Source organism: Oryctolagus cuniculus, chromosome 10 (genome assembly GCF_964237555.1).
Source record: "Oryctolagus cuniculus chromosome 10, mOryCun1.1, whole genome shotgun sequence".
In the NCBI taxonomy this organism is placed as follows: domain Eukaryota; kingdom Metazoa; phylum Chordata; class Mammalia; order Lagomorpha; family Leporidae; genus Oryctolagus; species Oryctolagus cuniculus.
The window spans coordinates 103,370,293-103,387,115 of record NC_091441.1 but is presented as its reverse complement, the minus strand read 5'-3'; the positions used below and the strand labels follow the sequence as shown (position 1 = coordinate 103,387,115).

General features: G+C 55.0%; 1 protein-coding gene across 1 annotated transcript in view; it reads right to left on the bottom strand.

Moving 5' to 3' along the window:
* Window positions 1-1,448: 1,448 nt before the first annotated feature.
* The window catches only part of LIMD1 (LIM domain containing 1), a 58,689-nt gene continuing 43,314 nt past the window's right edge, over window positions 1,449-16,823 (bottom strand). Inside the window, exons 3-8 of the mRNA XM_002713396.5 lie at window positions 15,328-15,395; window positions 11,719-11,781; window positions 6,783-6,913; window positions 6,166-6,217; window positions 5,710-5,778; window positions 1,449-4,728 (exon numbers count right to left, since the gene is read on the bottom strand). Of these exons, the coding sequence (XP_002713442.2) occupies window positions 4,591-4,728; window positions 5,710-5,778; window positions 6,166-6,217; window positions 6,783-6,913; window positions 11,719-11,781; window positions 15,328-15,395 (521 nt within the window). The 3' untranslated portion in view covers window positions 1,449-4,590. The remainder of the gene's footprint in view (window positions 4,729-5,709; window positions 5,779-6,165; window positions 6,218-6,782; window positions 6,914-11,718; window positions 11,782-15,327; window positions 15,396-16,823) is intronic.

Sequence of the window (16,823 nt, the reverse complement as noted above, 5' to 3'; positions counted from 1 at the left end):
GATGAAGAGCCAGAGATCTCTCGTCTCCTGGCTCAACTCCTAAATGCCCATAGAAACCAGGGCTGGGCCAGGCTCACCCAGGAGCCTGGGACCCAATTCGTGTCCCCCAGGTGGGTGGCAAGGCCCGACTTCTTGAGCCACCACCCGCTGCCTTGCAGGGTATACGTTAGCAAGAAGCTAGAATTGGGAACAGAGCAGGACTGAAACCCAGGTACTCTGGGGTTGGGCACAGGCAGCACCTGAACCACTGTGTCAAACGCCCCCCACCCCAACCATGTTTTCCACCCTAAGAAAACAGGAGCCCATTTGTAAAATTAGTTCAGCTGGTCTGTCATCTAAAAAAAAAGAGAGAGAGAGAGAGATGTTTTGTTGTGGCATAAGGCACTGCAACCAGCACCCTCGTTCTGAGCTTTCTTGTATGCATCCTACCCGGCAGCCCCAAGGCCTTACACAAGCCAGGGGGCAGGGAATGACAGTGGCCACTACACCCCCCACCCAGCCCCGGGGTTCGCAACACGGCACTGGGCAAATCCCGCCTCTGTGCGTGCGGCCACTGCCAGCATCGCCTCTGGGACCCTTCGGTGTAACCTCAGAACAGTAACTTGCACAAGAGGGAAAGATAAATGACCACCACTCAGCGTCCAGTTAAGCCAACTGCTGGTTCCTGGAATACAGTTCTTCCAGGCCTCTCCGGAGTGTTCCGTGTATCTGGTGAGCGCAGGCCCCTCCGGATCCAGTTCCAGGTTATCTTTTCAAAGGCGTCTGTGTAGAAAACACTGTGAATGACAGAGATCACGTGTCTCTGGAGGAAAAGCCAGACGGGCTTACTGCCCATTATAGAAGACAAGCTCCCACCTGGCCTCCTTCCTGGAGCCCCGGAGGTGCTGGGCTCAGGGAACCATTGCAAGTTCTGATGATCTGGCTGCTGCCGCTTCTGGGAGTCATGAACTGTCGCTGGTCTCGGAGTCCTAACTCCCGCCAGGATGCATGAAAGCAGGGAATGTTCCTTTACTAGCCTGCAGATACGGCAACACCTCAGACCCGCTGCAGGCTCAACGCCCAAGTGTTACTTTAAGACAACAGAGCAGGTGGCGCAGCCGTTAGGGTGCCCGTGGGCCTCCCATGCTGGAGGGCCTGGGTTTGGGTCCCAATTCCTCTGCTTCCTTCCAGTTTCTCACTTCCTGCTAATGCCCCATCTTGGAGGGCAGCAGATGATGGCTCTGTCCACCCACGTAGGAGACCCAGATTCCATTCCAAGCTCCCGGCTTCAGCCTGGCCCAGCCCTGGCTGTTGAGAGCATTTGGGGAAATGAACCAGCGGAGGGAAGATCTCTTCTGTCTATGTCTAGCAGTCTTTCTGTCACTCTACCTTTCAAACAGATAAAAATAAAACTCCCAATAAACAATACAAAGCTTTCTCTACACACACAAAAGGCCCAGGAAACATCATTATCATTATGTTGGAGAGCACTTTAATAGTCTACCAATTGATGCAGTTTTATTGTCACAATACTTTGCATAATTTTACAGGAAGAGTACAGTTTTGGATAATTTTATGGTAAAAGAGACAATGAAGGAAAATAACTCCCCTGCATGGTTAAACTTTCATACACTACACGGCGACGTCCCATATCTGAAAGACACTCTATATACTTTACTCATTTTTTTTCTTCTAAAGTTACTTCAAATACTAGCTGGGAAACGAGACTGATCCTTGGCACAAACGAGAGCCCAGACAAGGAAGTGGGTCCCGGCAGGCAGGGTTTTGGACAGGTCCGTCAAGCACACCCCCTCTGCAGGGGTGCCGGCAGCCACCACCCGCTCCCTTTCCTCTCTCAACTCCTAACGCTGCTGGCTTTCACTGTGGACGTGCGACTCAAGTCCACAGAATCAGGGTGATGGGGGTGCCTGGGGGTGCCCTGTTACCCGCCAGCCGCCCAGGACGCCACAGCGACTCGGGTGAGAGGGCTGTTCACCTGAGCACTAACCACAGACAACCGAGAGTCCTGTGCAGGCCCTGGGGAGGGACAGCAAATTGCTCTTTACCAAAACGATGGTAACGGGACAGGGAGGAGGGTGGAGGCTGGCTTTGGGACTTAGGGTCAGGCCGTCATCCTCCTCGCTCTTCTGAAACCCAAGTTACCCAGGACACTCAGGAAGGGCTACTTGCTCTAACTTTAAAAAAAAACAAAAACTTCATCCCGCTCTACGGGGCTCTTAGATTTTCTTGTTAGGTGCCCACAAGCACGACCCCCTTATGTTACGGTTCTGTGTGGTTAATAACTTACAGAACAGGAGAGCCCCTCCTCATAGCTTCCGTGCAGGGGCCCGAGTTCGAGGAAGGAACCTGAGATTCCTACCCGTGTGCTCTCCTGGGAGACTAAGAACCCGAGAGGTCCCCAGCAAGATTTCTAGGATGCACAGACTCTCCTTCATGGTTTTTTGTCAAATAACACAAAAGGCCAAGTTCAGACACACCTGGATCACCTCAATCAAGGCCACATCAAAAACATGTCATTTAAGGAAGCAGTCACATACATTTAGACTGATTACCCAATTTGCATAGGAATTCCTGCTCCTTCGGCCGGCAGCTCCAACAGTTTTCTGCACTCTGGAGCGAAGGTGTCGGCATAGCCAGTGCTCTGGGCTGGCAGGGGCAGGCGAAGACACACAGGCTGGCTCCATCTCCCCCGGGCCCTGCCAAAGCTGAGCCGGGTGACGCCCTGGCTCAGGATTCAGTTCCCCAGCCCCCTGGTCCGTGGGCCTGTGAAGAGGAGGTGAGGAAGGCTCATGGCTGCTTCAGCTGACATCTGGCCAGGGGATTCCAACACAACATGCTCCTCAAAGATGGAGAAAACCGTCCTAAGCGCTGAGTCTGTGTTACAGGCGACGGCTGCTTCCCAGTAAGTCAGAACATGACCTGTGAGCGGAGTCAGGTGCAGCACCACGCCGGCGTCCACATACAGGGGCTCCGCTCCCCGAGCCCGGCAGCCCAGCCCCCGGGCCTCTCACTCAGGCCCCCAGGCCCTTCCTGTAACAAGGCCAGGGGCCCTCCCCACAGGCTGTAAGGACAGGAGCCAGCTAGTCCTCTTCCTGCTTGAATTACAGAGCCGTCAGTCTTGAGCTCTGGCTCAGGAGTGTGGCTTGCAGGGCCCACTTTGCCTGTCCCAGGCAGAGGTTGTCTTAAAACCCAGCCCTTGCAGCTTCCAGAGCAAGGGCCCTGAAGGGCAACTGGATCCACCCCCAGGCAACCGGCAGCTCCGATCACGTGACCGGGCCAGCGGCAGTCAGACCGCTGGGAAGCCAGCAGAGTCCAGCGCGATGGTCCCATTCCTTCTCTCTCTGCGACCTGGTGAGGCTGTACCTGTGAGGTATTTTCTGTGTATGGAAGACTGAAGTGGAAGGAAAGGATCTGAAACAGGACAGACAAAAAGCAGTGTACCTGGTTCTGGTTTCTTCTTCACACAACGGTGCCTGTGCCGAGAACTGGGCCAGAGACAAAGCCCTCCCAGGAACCCAGCAGGTTCTTCCGAGGCTCGTCCTTCCTTCCAGGCCGGCTCGGGGTCTCTCACCCACAAAGCCTCTCCCTGCCTATGCAGGAGCTGTTTCTCAGTGACAGGGACAGCATTTCCCAAAAGCCCCATCGTTAAGTAAGCTGGAGCAGGTGCAAGGGCTGTCCCCTCCTGGGGTCCTGAGACTTGCTTTGCAGAAGCAGCTCCAAAGTCACCGAATGTCACAGCTCCAAGAGGAAAAAAAAAAAAAAAAAAAAAACCAGCGCTAACAGGCGGGCAGAAAGTCCTGGTGCCTGCACCAAGTTCTTCTCCCAGGGCAGTCTCCATGGGGGCCCCGGCTGCTTGCAGGGGACCGAGGACTGGGGGGCCATGCCCAGGCAGAGTGCTGCAGGTGGAGAAGGAGGGGAACTCGCCTCACTTGCTTCAATCCTGGGCTTGGCTTGCTCAGCAGGTTCTTCTCGGGATGCGAGTCCAAGTTAGCACTTCCTTCTTGTCCTAATGGGGTTAAAACCTGCAGCCTTCTCAGACGTGCTAAGCTCTGGGGAGGACAAGAGCCTGGAGGCGCGAGCGTGTGTGTGTGTGAGTGTGTGAGTGCACGTGCATATGTAGGCGTGTGCACGTGCACACATGTGTCTCTGTGTGGGGGAGATTGTATGAGTGGGACGTGGTGTCTGGGTGCAGTTTTTCCTTAGGGGGGGGTAAGGGTTGAGGGTGTCGGCCACGAGCTGTCACCGCAAGGGGCAGCGGGACACACACTGCAAAGCTGTCTCTCGGGAGAGCATCAACAGCTCCCAGGGTGCCAGCAGGCTCCGTCCAGTGGCACAGACACGATCTCGGGTCCAACGTCCCGAGTGTGTCAGGGCCTCTTCCTGAGTGACCTGACGAGGGTGTGGCAGTGGAGGAAGGCACAGGTACCAGATAGACGGTGGCCACCTCACTGGTTAAAGGGAAGGCGAAAGTGCACACACACGAACTTGCCTGCCTGGCCCTCTTCCTCCTCTACCCAAATCCCCCTCCAGGGGCCCTGCAAGTCACAGCCCCGCAGAGAACCCCGCTGTGAGGTCCGGGAGCAGCTCTGGCTAGAAGTGGTGCTGGTGGAGGGCTGCGGTCGGGGGGCCCGGCTCCAGCCGCTTGACGTGGCAGGAGTGACAGAACAGGCGGTCCTCCAGGGGGTAGCAGCGGTGCCCGTCTTCATCATTGAGCTCCACACCACAGTCCTGCAGAACAAAGACGACATGACTGACTCGAAGGTCAGGGCCCCGAAATCAGCTCCTGCCCAGGGAGGGCCGTCCGCCACGGGAGGCGCTCACGGGTGCCGTCAGTATACACGCACCCTAGGTGGACAAGGATCTCGGGGGCATTTTCTACAGACTAGGTGCGGAAATGTATAGATGCACCTATTTCTTTTAACTTTTAATTGCAGCTATTAGAAAATCCACAGGGCTTGAGTCTGTGGCTCTCCTATTTGTACAGGATGGTGCTGGTCTGGGTACACGGAGAGCACTGCTCAGGAAATGGCTCCACCTTTTACTCCCAGGCCCTGGGGCAGCACTGGCAAGAATCCCTGCCTATTTCTTCTGTGCTGGCAGTGGGAGCCATCTACAGGTCACCCTCAAGGTCACAAAATGAATCTCATTGCCTTCCGTGGGTGAAGCTACTTAACTGTGGCTGACACTCCACAGGCACCCTGCACAGGGGCTGAAGGGGGCAACCCCAGCTCTCCCAAGTCATGTGCACTAGTGGGTCTTTCAACGGTGGGTGCCCACCCGCCTCCACCCCACCCTGCCGAAAGGTGTGTTACAAGAGGAGTTTCTTCCTGATTTCCAGGGCTGCCCTGGAAGACAGAACAGCCAACAAGCTGGGGAAGGCGGACGCCTCTTCCCCAACTCACGCACCTGCCTGACAAAGGGGCCTTAAATAGGACCCAGGACCAGGCTCGCACGACACCGCCCGGCTCTGCAGCTTCAGGGAGAGCTGCAGGACTTGCAGGTATGAACGTGCAGAAAGTAACAAAGACTCCTCCCCAGCCCCTGGCCTCCAGCCCCTGCAGCTTCCCCTGCCTCCCCGCACTTCCTGCAGCAGCTCTGGAGGGCAGGCCCTTGCCAGAATCTCGTGGGCCATTCCACGCCCCAGTCAGCCTGCCACACTTGTCTCCTGGGCTCCAGGTGGACTCGGGGGGCTGGGCCGGGAGCACCTACCTCGCAGTGGTAACACTCCACATGGTAGTCCCTGTCCATGGACACCACACGGATGGTCTCATCTGAGCCCTGGCACCGAAGGAAAACAAGAACAGGTGTAAGAGGCCAGTCAGGGGGCACTTCAGGCACCACAGGCCTTGGGGTGGGGAGGGAAGAAGGTTCTAGAATAAGCAAGGGAGGTCTCAGGAGAAGACCATAAATCAGAGGTGAACATGGACACTTGTGGGAGAAACAACAGACTTAGCTGATGAGACGGGAGTGGGACAGGAAGCAGTCTTCGCTCGTGTGCTAAGCTGGGAGTGAGCGTCAGGCAAGACTGTGACCTGGTTCAAGATCAGGAAGGCACTGGGCTGGGAGGCTGGGCCAGGACAGAGGGATAAGGACAGGACTCGGACCTCGTAAAGGACGCCGAGGAGATACTCAGGCCCCAGGAGTACGTCTGAGAAGGCGTCTTACCTCGGGAGGAAGAATAGCGAGCCCGCAGGCTGCACACTTGGGGGCCAGAACCCTGCAAAGGAGGAGGAAAACGCACATGGATTCTGGGAGGCAAAGCCCAGAACAAGATGTGACCCAGGAGCCCGCACGTAGCTTTCCCCGCTGGCCACCTCCCACCCATCACTCTGCATCCCGCCAGCCATGGCATGAAGACTGGAGCCTGGCTCACTGCAGGGCACACGCCTCAGCATTGCTCCGGGAGGGTTCCCCAGCTGTAGGACACTTGGCTGCCTCCCACTCTCCAGGGGTTGAAGACTAACCTGTTTGCTTACTCCCATCCTGCTGAGGCACCTAAGCATGGCGGAAACCAACGCTGCAGGTACCCTGGGAAGTCAGGTAAAACTGGAGCTACTGGGCCCTGGGTTCCTCCTGAGCCTGGCCAGTTCCTCTCTGCACAGTGGCATCACTGACCTCCTAAGGCCCCGGCCATATCCCTCGAAACCAGTGAGACTTTGCTGGATGGGGCACTAATGGTGCGAGCAGCCAGCAGCAGACACGCATCCTGGTGTCCAGCGGTCACTCTGCCAGGATCAGCACGGCCCGGGGGCGCAGCTCCTGTCCGCTCCCCTCCCTCTTACTTGTGGTAATCTCGGACGCAGTAGATCTTGTTCTCCGAGTCCACAGTGAAGGGCACCCCGTCCAAACACTCGTTACAGACGACACAGCGGAAACAGCCCGGGTGGTAGGACTTCCCCAAGGCCTGCAGGATCTGGGGTGTAACACAGGAGAGGCCAGCACTCAGCAGGGATTGTAGGGAAGGGACGGTGGGAGGGAAGAGAAGCCACCACGTGAGCAGTCACACAGCACACACGCACCCCTGAGCTTCCCTTGGACCATGAGCAATCGACAGTGGGGCGAGAAAGGCAAATGTATGCCTGTATAGATGCATAAACGGAGGAGATCAAACAAGACCCTTCTCCTGTAATCCACCCCAGGGCCCAGCTGTTGGGCACAGTGCTGATGATGTCCCCGGGGACACCCACATCCCGCATCAGAGCGCCTAGGTTTTGGGTCCCTGCTCTGCTTCTGATCCAGCTTCCTGCTAACACACGCCCAGGGAAGCAACAGTGATGGCTCCAGTACTTGGATCCCTGCCACCCCCATGGAGGACCCAGACGGAGTTCCTGTCTCCTGGCTTCAGCCTGGCCCAAACCTGGATGCTGCAGTCATCTGGGGAGTGAACCAGCAGAAGGAAGCTCTCTCTCTTTCTGCCTTTCAAATACACACACACATACACAAATAAATAAATAAATAAACAGAACCCTTTTATAGATGCTAGGGTAGGACCAAGCAAATCCTGGGGCCAAAACCCACCAGGGAGACTCACAAGATGCTGAGCAGAGCCACCAAAGGACTCATCCCAGATGAGAAAGCAACAAGTTCTTGGGAAAATGAAAGGAAATCGCAGATGCAAAGGGCAGAGCCTGAAACAAAGCTCTTAGCGTCTGCCTCCCGGGAGCCCCTCCTCGCCGCTCTGCCTCCGGAACACGGTAAGCAGAGTAAGACTACCCCAAGTCCAGACGAGGAAGCAGAGCCCACTGCTTTCCCTCTTAAACACCATGAATGGAACCCTCCACAGGCCCCCTTTCCTCTCCATGTCCTCTGCCCTGTGTGTGGCACCTGGAACGGCTGCAGCCATCCTGAAACCTGGGCAGAAGCAAGACATGGGGTAGGAGACGGAAGGAACATCCTTGATGATGCCAACAAGGAACCAGCTAACTCACCAGAAACACGCCCCCTCTGTCCCCTGGGAACTCGATAAACATGCCCATTCCCAGACCCCATCCCGACCTCTGCAACCTGAACCTGGAGGTAAGCTGGGGCAGCTGTGTTTCAGTAAAGCTCACTCCAGGGCAGGCTCAAGTCTGAGACTCACTGGTTCAAGTTACAAATGAGCCTGGGTTCTCTTATGATTAAAAACAGCCGGGGCCAGCGCTGCGGCTCAATAGGCTAATCCTCCACCTGTGGCGCCGGCACACCGGGTTCTAGTCCCAGTCGGGGTGCCAGATTCTGTCCCGGTTGCCCCTCTTCCAAGCCAGCTCTCTGCTGTGGCCCGGGAGTGCAGTGGAGGATGGCCCAGGTGCTTGGGCCCTGCACCCCATGGGAGACCAGAATAAGTACCTGGCTCCTGCCATCGGATCAGCGCGGTGCGCCGGCCACGGCAGCCATTGGAGGGTGAACCAACAGCAAAAGGAAGACCTTTCTCTCTGTCTCTGTCTCTCACTGTCCACTCTGCCTGTCAAAAAATATATATATAAATATATATATGATCCAGTGTTCTCATATGATCCGTGGCTGGAAGCACCTTCACCGATTCGACAGGACATCATTTCTGCGATGACCTGTGCACAAACAGCTGTGCGCTGGGACCCACACAGAAAGCCTTCCACGGGCTGAAGGAAGGAGACGTGCAAGAGAGGAAAGCGCACGGGAGGCTGGCGGCATGGCTGCTCCAGCGCCTTCTACCGGGAGCCTTGGGTGGACGCGGCCGTGCTGCAGACACCGCAGGTCAGGACTGGGCGCTACACCAGCTGCCCTCAGCAAGCTCCGTTTTCACCCAAGCACTGAGGCCCTGCTCAACGGCAGTGCGATGCCGACACAGGAGCCTAATCATCCAGCGTGCCCAAGCCCACTGGGCCGTGTGCACGTCGGAATTCATTGTCCCCCGATGACTGCTGTCCTGGCAGAAAGAGATCCTTACGTTACTTTAACCCACACAGCACCTACAGTCAGGTTGGAAACAGATACCATTCTGCCCAGCGTTAGCCATTTCTGTGGTGTGGGGAGAGGCACAGCTGGGTTCTTTGGGAGACCCGAGAGTGGCATCTAAAGGAATCTTTCTGTGCAGTGTTGAAATTCTTGGCAGGAGTTAAGGTTCTGTCTTTAAAGCGGGCATCGCTACCAGACAGACCTTCACTAAAAGTTTCCAAGTCCAAGGGAAGACCTGCGAGACTGCAGGTGCAACTTCTCATCGTCCCACACGGTGCCGACGTGCTCCAAAAACCAGCTCCTTCCTTTCCTGCCGCACGGATGGACGCGCACATCAAGACACGGACATCTCCCCTCCCCCTGAATCAGGACTCGCCCTGTGACTTTCTTTTGGTTTTTCTTCTTCAGCTTTATTTCTTGACTTATTAGAAAGACAGAGTGACAAAGAGGGAGAAAGACAGGGAGGGAGAGATCTTCTATGCACTGGTTCATTCCCCCAGATGGCCTCAATAGCTGGGGTGGTAGGTTAAGTAGCAATAGTTAAATGTCATACCCCGAGGACCAAAGGAGCCCTAGGACAACCAGAACTAAGGACAGGCTATAATCATCTCCTAAGTTTGGACAAAGTTGCTCTCACATGCAGTGGGTTTGCCAGAAGGACACTAAAATTCGGGACAAATCCTGCTAAAGAAATGGAGCTGTGCAGAACCTAGCAGGCACTGGGAAGGCCAGCGTGAGCGTCTGGGGCTCTTGCCTGCCTCCCCAGGAGAATGGGTAGAGGGCCACATTCCCAGAGAGCCTTGCCCCCCCCTTGGATAGATTTATTTATTTATTTATTTGAAAACCGGAAATTACACAGAGAGAGAGGGAGACAGAGATCCTGCATATCTTCCATCCACTGGTTCACACCCCCAAATGGCTGCAATGGCTGGGGCCGGGCCAGGCCAAAGCCAGGAGCCAGGAGCTTCATCGGCGTCTCCCATGTGGGTGCAGGGGCCCAAGCACTTGGGCCATCTTCTGCTGCTTTTCCAGGTACATTAGCAGGGAGCTGGATCAGAAGTGGAGCAGCCGGGACTCGAACCAGCACCCACACGGGATGCCAGCATTGCAGGCAGTGGCTTAACTCACCATACCACAGCACCAGCCCTGAGCCTTGGTTCCTACTGAGGACACCCCTCTCACAGAGCTGGATGACAGCAGGTGCCCTTCATGAATGGGGAGGGCTCTGATTCATAAAAGTTAGCCCATAAGCAGCAGAGATAAGAGTTTATGTCCATCAAAGTCACGCACAAGAGTGTTCACAGCAGCTTTATGCGTGAAAAGCTCCCAGACACCACCCAGATCTCCATCAACAGGAAAATGGCAAAACACACAGTGCTACATCCATACCATGGATTTGACTTAACAATGAAAATAAATCAGGAGCCAGCGTTGTAGTGCAACGTGCTGAGCCACTGCCTGCAATGCTAACATTCCACATGGGTGCCTGTTCGAGTCCCAGCTACTCCACTTCCGATCCAGCCCCCTACTGATGTGCCTGGGAAGGCAGCAGAGGATGGCCCAAGTCCTTGGGACCCTGCATCCACATGAGAGACATGGATGAAGCTCCTGCCTCCTGGCTTCATACTGGCCCAACCTCGGCTGTTGCAGCCATTTGGGGAGTGAACTAGCAGATGGAAGATTGATCTCTCTCTCTCCCTCTCTCCAACACTGACTTTCAAATAAATAAAATAAATCTTAAAAAAAAATAAATAAATGAACTGCCAAAATAGGCCACAACACGGAAGGATCTCAGAAACGTATTTCTAAGTGACAAGAGGCACATCAGAGGAGTCTGTGCCATGATTTGTTTCCATGAAGTTCCAGAACCAGCAAAACTAACCTGTGGCAACAGGTGCTGGAATGCAGGGTGCCTCTGTAGGAGGCCTTGCGTGGGAAGTGGGAAGAGGCAAGAAGCAACCTCAGCAGTTCTGGGACGCGTTCTGCATCCTGACCCGGGTGCTGGTTACGTGGGTGTACCCACAGGTGGAAACGCATTCAGCTGTACCCTGAAGACCTGCACCCTTTGTTCCAGGAGTTATTTCTCAGGGAAAAGGTAAGAGTAAAAAACTAGCAACGATTAGCAATTCTCTCCAGAATGGAGTTTAGGATCAGTGGACAGAGTTAACTCTTGCCAATTAAATGAATGCTATCAAATCTTTCCTTTAAAAGTACATGAAACCTTAAAGGCCAGATCCAGTGGTGGACAACTTGGTCCATGTATTCAATGACCTCACAACCCAGCCCACCCAGGAAAGCTCATTCCCACCAAAGAGACAATGGGGGAGAGCCAGTGGACAAGCAAGGGTAGAAACATATCGGTCTTGTTCTGTTGTCTCAGAACTAAGCCCCCAAAACTTCCTAAGAATGGCCAAGCTGGGCAGAACAGGGGTGGAAAGCAACCATGTTCGCCTGGCGTCCTGCACTGGACTCCAAGGAAGCAGAAACCTGGCAACACCTCGCTGTACTGTGGCATCTCACCGGGAATGCCACAGGGATCACAGGAAATGACAGGGGGGCCAGAGGAGGTGAGAACATCCCAGAAACAGGACCGCACACCGTTGGGACAGTGAGAGATGCTAACGCCAGTGAAAGCTAACAGTGTGGATTCTATTCAAGCGAGCGAACTGCATTGCCGAGGGACTTCTTTTAACAGGACCAGCTCTAACGAGCCAAGAAGCACCATGCTCAACTCCATATTTACGTGTTCCCTGAATGCCCGCTCCTCTCCACATGTTGTAATCTTGCTCAGGGGATTCTACTCACCATGTCCATGATCAGATGTCCACAGAGAAAGCACCTGTCGGCAGACTGCTGGAAACCCGAGTACTGTGGAGGGAGGAGAGAACAAAGTTAGACCCAGAGCGTGGTCCCGCCACCTGGAGAGCTACGGGCAATTTCTCTGAAAGATGTGTCACCCTGAGCAGGGCTCTGCTACTTCCCTGAGGACAACACTATGCTGTGCTGAGCCACGGATCATCTTCAGCCACGAGAGCCAATGCAGACACTACCACCACTCGCTGTAACAATGACCGTGTCTGGGACTCCCAGCGCGCCTGGCTCCATGGGGAGGCTGTCCATAGAGAAACTTTTATCCGTAATCACAGCGGTTCTCTAAGAGGGGTTCCCTGGCACCACTAGAAAACTTGCAGGAGATGCAAATTTTTGGCCCCACCCCAGACCTACAGAATTGGAAACAGGGCAAGGGGTCTGACCACCACCCTGATCCTTAAAAGAGTTCAGTCGGACACCTTTTATGATCCCAGTTTCTTAGATGGAAGCCAAGGGAAGCCTAGAGAGGCTAAGGACATTCTCAAGGCAACACGACACATAAGGCACAAAGACAAGACTCAGTTCAAGTCCTTCTCTGGTTAAACGTCTCATGCTGGAGTCGGTGTTGTTGTGCAGCAGGTTAGACCACCTCCTGCAATGCAAGTGTCCCAGACAGGAGCTTGAGTCCCTGCTGCTCCACTTCCAATCCAGCTCCCTGCTCTCATGCACCTGGGAAAGCAGTGGCAGATGGACTCCAAGAAATAAATTAAATCTATTTTAAAAAGGTAATGAAGGGTCCATCGCCATGGCAGAGTAGGTAAAGCCACTGCCTGCAGTACCGGCATCCCATATGGGTGCTGGTTCAAGTCCCAGCTGCTCCACTTCCAATACAGCTCTCTGCTATGGCCTGGGAAAGCAGTAAAAGATGGCCCAAGCCTTTGGGCTCCTGCCACCTGCATGGGAGACCTGGAAGAAGCTCCTGGCTCCTGGCTTTGGCCCAGCCTGGTCATTGCAACCATTTGAGGAGTGAACCAGCAGATTGGTTCCAGCAGATTTCTTTTCCTCCCTCCCTCCCTCCCTCTCTCTTTCTCTCTCTCTAACTCTGATTCAAATAAATAAATCTTTAAAAAAAAAAAAAAGCTAATGCTTTTTACATTAGTCTCAAAGAATCTTGATAAACCCTTACTTTACTTTACCAAAACACAAACATATATGAAGTCTTCAGTGTGGAAGTCTTCAGAAAACAGATACTACACACTGCAAGCTTGAATACTACAAACATAACTTAATGAGGGAAACGGAATAGAAAGTAGATGGAATAGAAAGAAAATAAAGGGGCTGCCGCCTGCAGTGCCGGCATCCCATATGGACGCCGGTTTGAGTCCCAGCAGCTCCACTTCCAATTCAGCTCTTTGCTATGGCCTGGAAAAGCAGAAGATGGTCCAAGTGCTTAGGCCCCTGCACCCACATGGGAGACCTGGAAGAAGCTCCTGGTTCCTGGCTTCAGATCAGCATAGCTCCAGCTATGGCGGCCAGTTGGGGAGTGTACCAGCAGATAAAAGACCTCTTTCTCTCTCTGCCTCTCCTCTCTCTGTATAACTCTGACTTTCAAGTAAAATAAATAAGTCTTTTTAAAAAATTAAAGAAAAGACAACAGAAACTTTGCAACCCTACACCATATGCTGGAGGATGCTGCAGCCATTCCAAGGGACACAGCTCATTATTTCCACAGGGGATCTCACCGCACCAGCCCCACCTCTGGTTCCCATGATTCCTGTGGGCTGACTCCATGCTGGGTACCAAGGCAGGGCACTGGGCTCAGGTCTGGCCAATCAGAGCCTTGCATTTCCCCAGCACCAGTGAGTTTGTCCATAAGGCAGCAAACGACTCAGTGAGAGCCAATGAGACTCCAAGAACCATCTGGAGGCTTCTGAAAGAGGGATGGGTGCTTCCCGCGACCCCACCCTTTTTCCTGTTCTTTGACACACAAAATGGTGGAGAGCGAGAGAACTCTTCCATCTGCTCATTCACTCCCTAGATGCCTGCAACAGCAGGGGCTGGGCTGGCACAGAGCCGGGAGCCGGGAGCTCCACCCAGGTTTCCCATGTGGGTAGCAGGAACCCAAAGCACTGGATTACAGCAAAAGATCGGAACCAGAGGCAGGGCTCAATTCCAGGTACTCACATATGGAATGCAGGTGTCGCAGGCAGCGGCTGAACCCACTGTTCCACAATGCCAGCCCTGCACTGGCACGCTTGCCCATCAGATCTGAACCGACCATAAACCCTGGAGTGTCGCCACCTCCTGGCCGCCACACAGAAGCTGAAGCCAGAAGCTAACCTTGCAAGGGGCAGGGCCAGAACCCAAAGACAAGGAGTTCGGAGGCACTGCTGGAATGAACTGCCTTGTTTCTGGAGCCACTCTGGCTTCGCGCGTCTGCTCCAGGAATCAACTCTTCCCACGAAAACCCAGTAGAGCTTTTCTCCAAGGGGAGGTGGGGAGAAGAGGGCTTCCATGGCGAACACAGAAGCTGGGTCTCACATTCCTGTCCCCGAGACAACGGGGTCACCTCAACCATGTGGACCACACCCCAACTCCGGATGCTGTTGGGGTCTGCAGACCTCACGGTGGAGGGCGCGTTCTGCCCTCCCCAGGAGCTTACACTCAACAGGGGAGACAGACATGGACAAGGACCCCATGCTCTGCAGGCAGGCAGCACAGAGTAGGGGTACCACGCCTGGGTGGTGGGGAGAGACAGACAGGCTGCTGATGGGCCCTGGGCAGAGGAAGTGGGAAAGACAGGGCAAGCAGAGGCAATGGCAGCCGCCGAGGCAGGCCGGTACGAGGCTCTGCAGGCCACTGTGGAGAGGCAAGGCCTGGCCCTCAGGGAGCTTCCAAGCAAGCATGCTTCACACCCTGCGGATGCTGGGACCAGGCAGGCCAAGGCTGCACGGTGTGAGGCCTCCTCGTGCAGGCAGTGTGGGAGGGCCGGAGGCTAAAGGAGCACACAAAGGCTCCATGCTAACTGTGTGCCGGGAGCCATGGCAGGGAGGGGGTGTCCAGGGCGGACCTGGGATGCAGTTCTGCCACCAGTAAGGTGCTGTTTTGTGCTTCAGGCACACAGCATGTGAGGGGCCAGGGGACACGTCCGGTGGGCAGCGGGGCGATAGTGGCTGGCCTCAGAGGTGCAGTAGGGCTGGGGCTCAGCTCTGGGAGTCACTGGCACAGAATGTCAGTGGCAACAGCTGGACTCCCAGGGACAACAATCCGAAGCAGGAGGAGGCAGGAGGAGGAAGGGGGAGGAGGGAGAGGAGGGGGAGGAGGAGCGAGCCGGGCTCCCAAGCCAGTGGTTAAGAGATGGAGAGGAGGCACAACTGGGGAGGGTGCATGCATGCACACATGTGTTGTACATACACTACACACATATATGTACACACACATGCATATGTACAAGCACACATGCACACACACACACGCCCGCACCCACAGAAGGTGAGACAGGGCCTCTGTGGAGCAGGCCGGGGCCCCTCCAAGCCCCCCCCCCCCAGCTCTCTGGCCATACCAGGGGACGATGGGCACTACAGGCACGGGTGACGCACTCACCAGAAAGTCTTCCTCACAAAACACTTTGCCATTGACAAAATAAAAGGCTTTTCCTCTCAGCTTCCGGCCTGCGGGAGAAACACAAAAGCGGGGTAATGAGAAAACTGTCAACACACAGTTTAACAAAACCTTCTTCCAGCAGAGAAAACCTGCAGATAACAACAAAAAGCCAGCTGTCACCGGCTTCCGGTGACCGGGACACGTCGTGGCCTCCAGGGCCGGGCAGGCTGAGGCCAGGAGGCAGGGTCCCCCGGGAGCTATTCGGTGAGATGGTGCTGACAGGGGAGTCGTCCCGCCTACCTCCTCTCTGCTTAGAAGGCAGGCAGCAAGGCACCAGGTGACGGGACTACGCGGGACACTCAGGGGCACTGGGGACGGTCACCCTGGCACGCTCTGCAGTGGATGCCTGTGACATCCAACCGGGAGAGTCCTCTAAGAGGTTAACTTTACTTGTCCATCCTGTTTTTCATCTGAGCTGTAGAAAACACCCACCATATGGCAAGTGTCATGGTGCACTGGATTAAACCACCGCTTGTGACACCGGCATCCCATATCAGAACATTGGTTCAAGTCCCGGCTGCTCCACTTCTGATCCGGCTTCCAGTTAATACACTGGAAAAGCAGCAAGTACTGGTGCCCAACGTGGGAGACCCAGATGGAGTTCTTGGAGCCTGGCTTCAGCAGTGCCCAGTTCTGGCTGTTGCAGCCATTTGGGGAGTGAACCAGTGGATCAAAGTCATCTCTCTCCTCTCTCTCTCTGCTCTCTCTCCTCTCTCCCTCTCTTCTCTCTCTCTCTCTCTCCCTCCCTTTCAGATAAATACATCTTTTGTTTAAAAAAGAAAGCATACCTTCTTGAAAAGATACTATTTTTGGTTTTCACTTGATCTACAAGGGTCAGGCAGGAGTGGGGCAAATTCAAATTACTCCGACCGACTCCTGGATGCACTGTCACCTTGCATAAGGCTAAGGACACACTCACATCATCCCTTTGTGCCCTGCAGGAAACTCAGTGGGCTGGGAGGTCAGGGTAAGCAGGTGCACCTCTGCGCAAGGCTCTGGCCCCGCCCGATAGCAGCTGTCACAGAACTGAGGACATTTCCAGTGCCAGGCCCCACACGTACCCAGCATACTCCAGGGGATGCCCACCACGGAATGCTGCAAGCCCCTGGGAGCCAGGGTCCACCCCCTGGGAGGGGAATCAGCAATGCCGCAAACACGAGCCGTGCCCAAGAGACCCAGCAAGTCCAGGGACAGACACCGACCGCCCTCGCAGGCAAAGCGCACGAGGCAGGCGGAGGGAGGCTCCACGGGGCCGCGGCGGAGCTCAGGGGGAGCCGAGAAAAACCGAGATTCTGTGGCAGCCGCAGAAGCCTCCAGACGGGGAGAAAACAGCAACTATTACGGCTTCTACAGATTTTCTATCTTGGGGCCAGCGTTGAGGCACAGCAGGCTTAGCTGCTGCCTGCGACACTGCACCGGTTCGAGCCCCGGCTGCT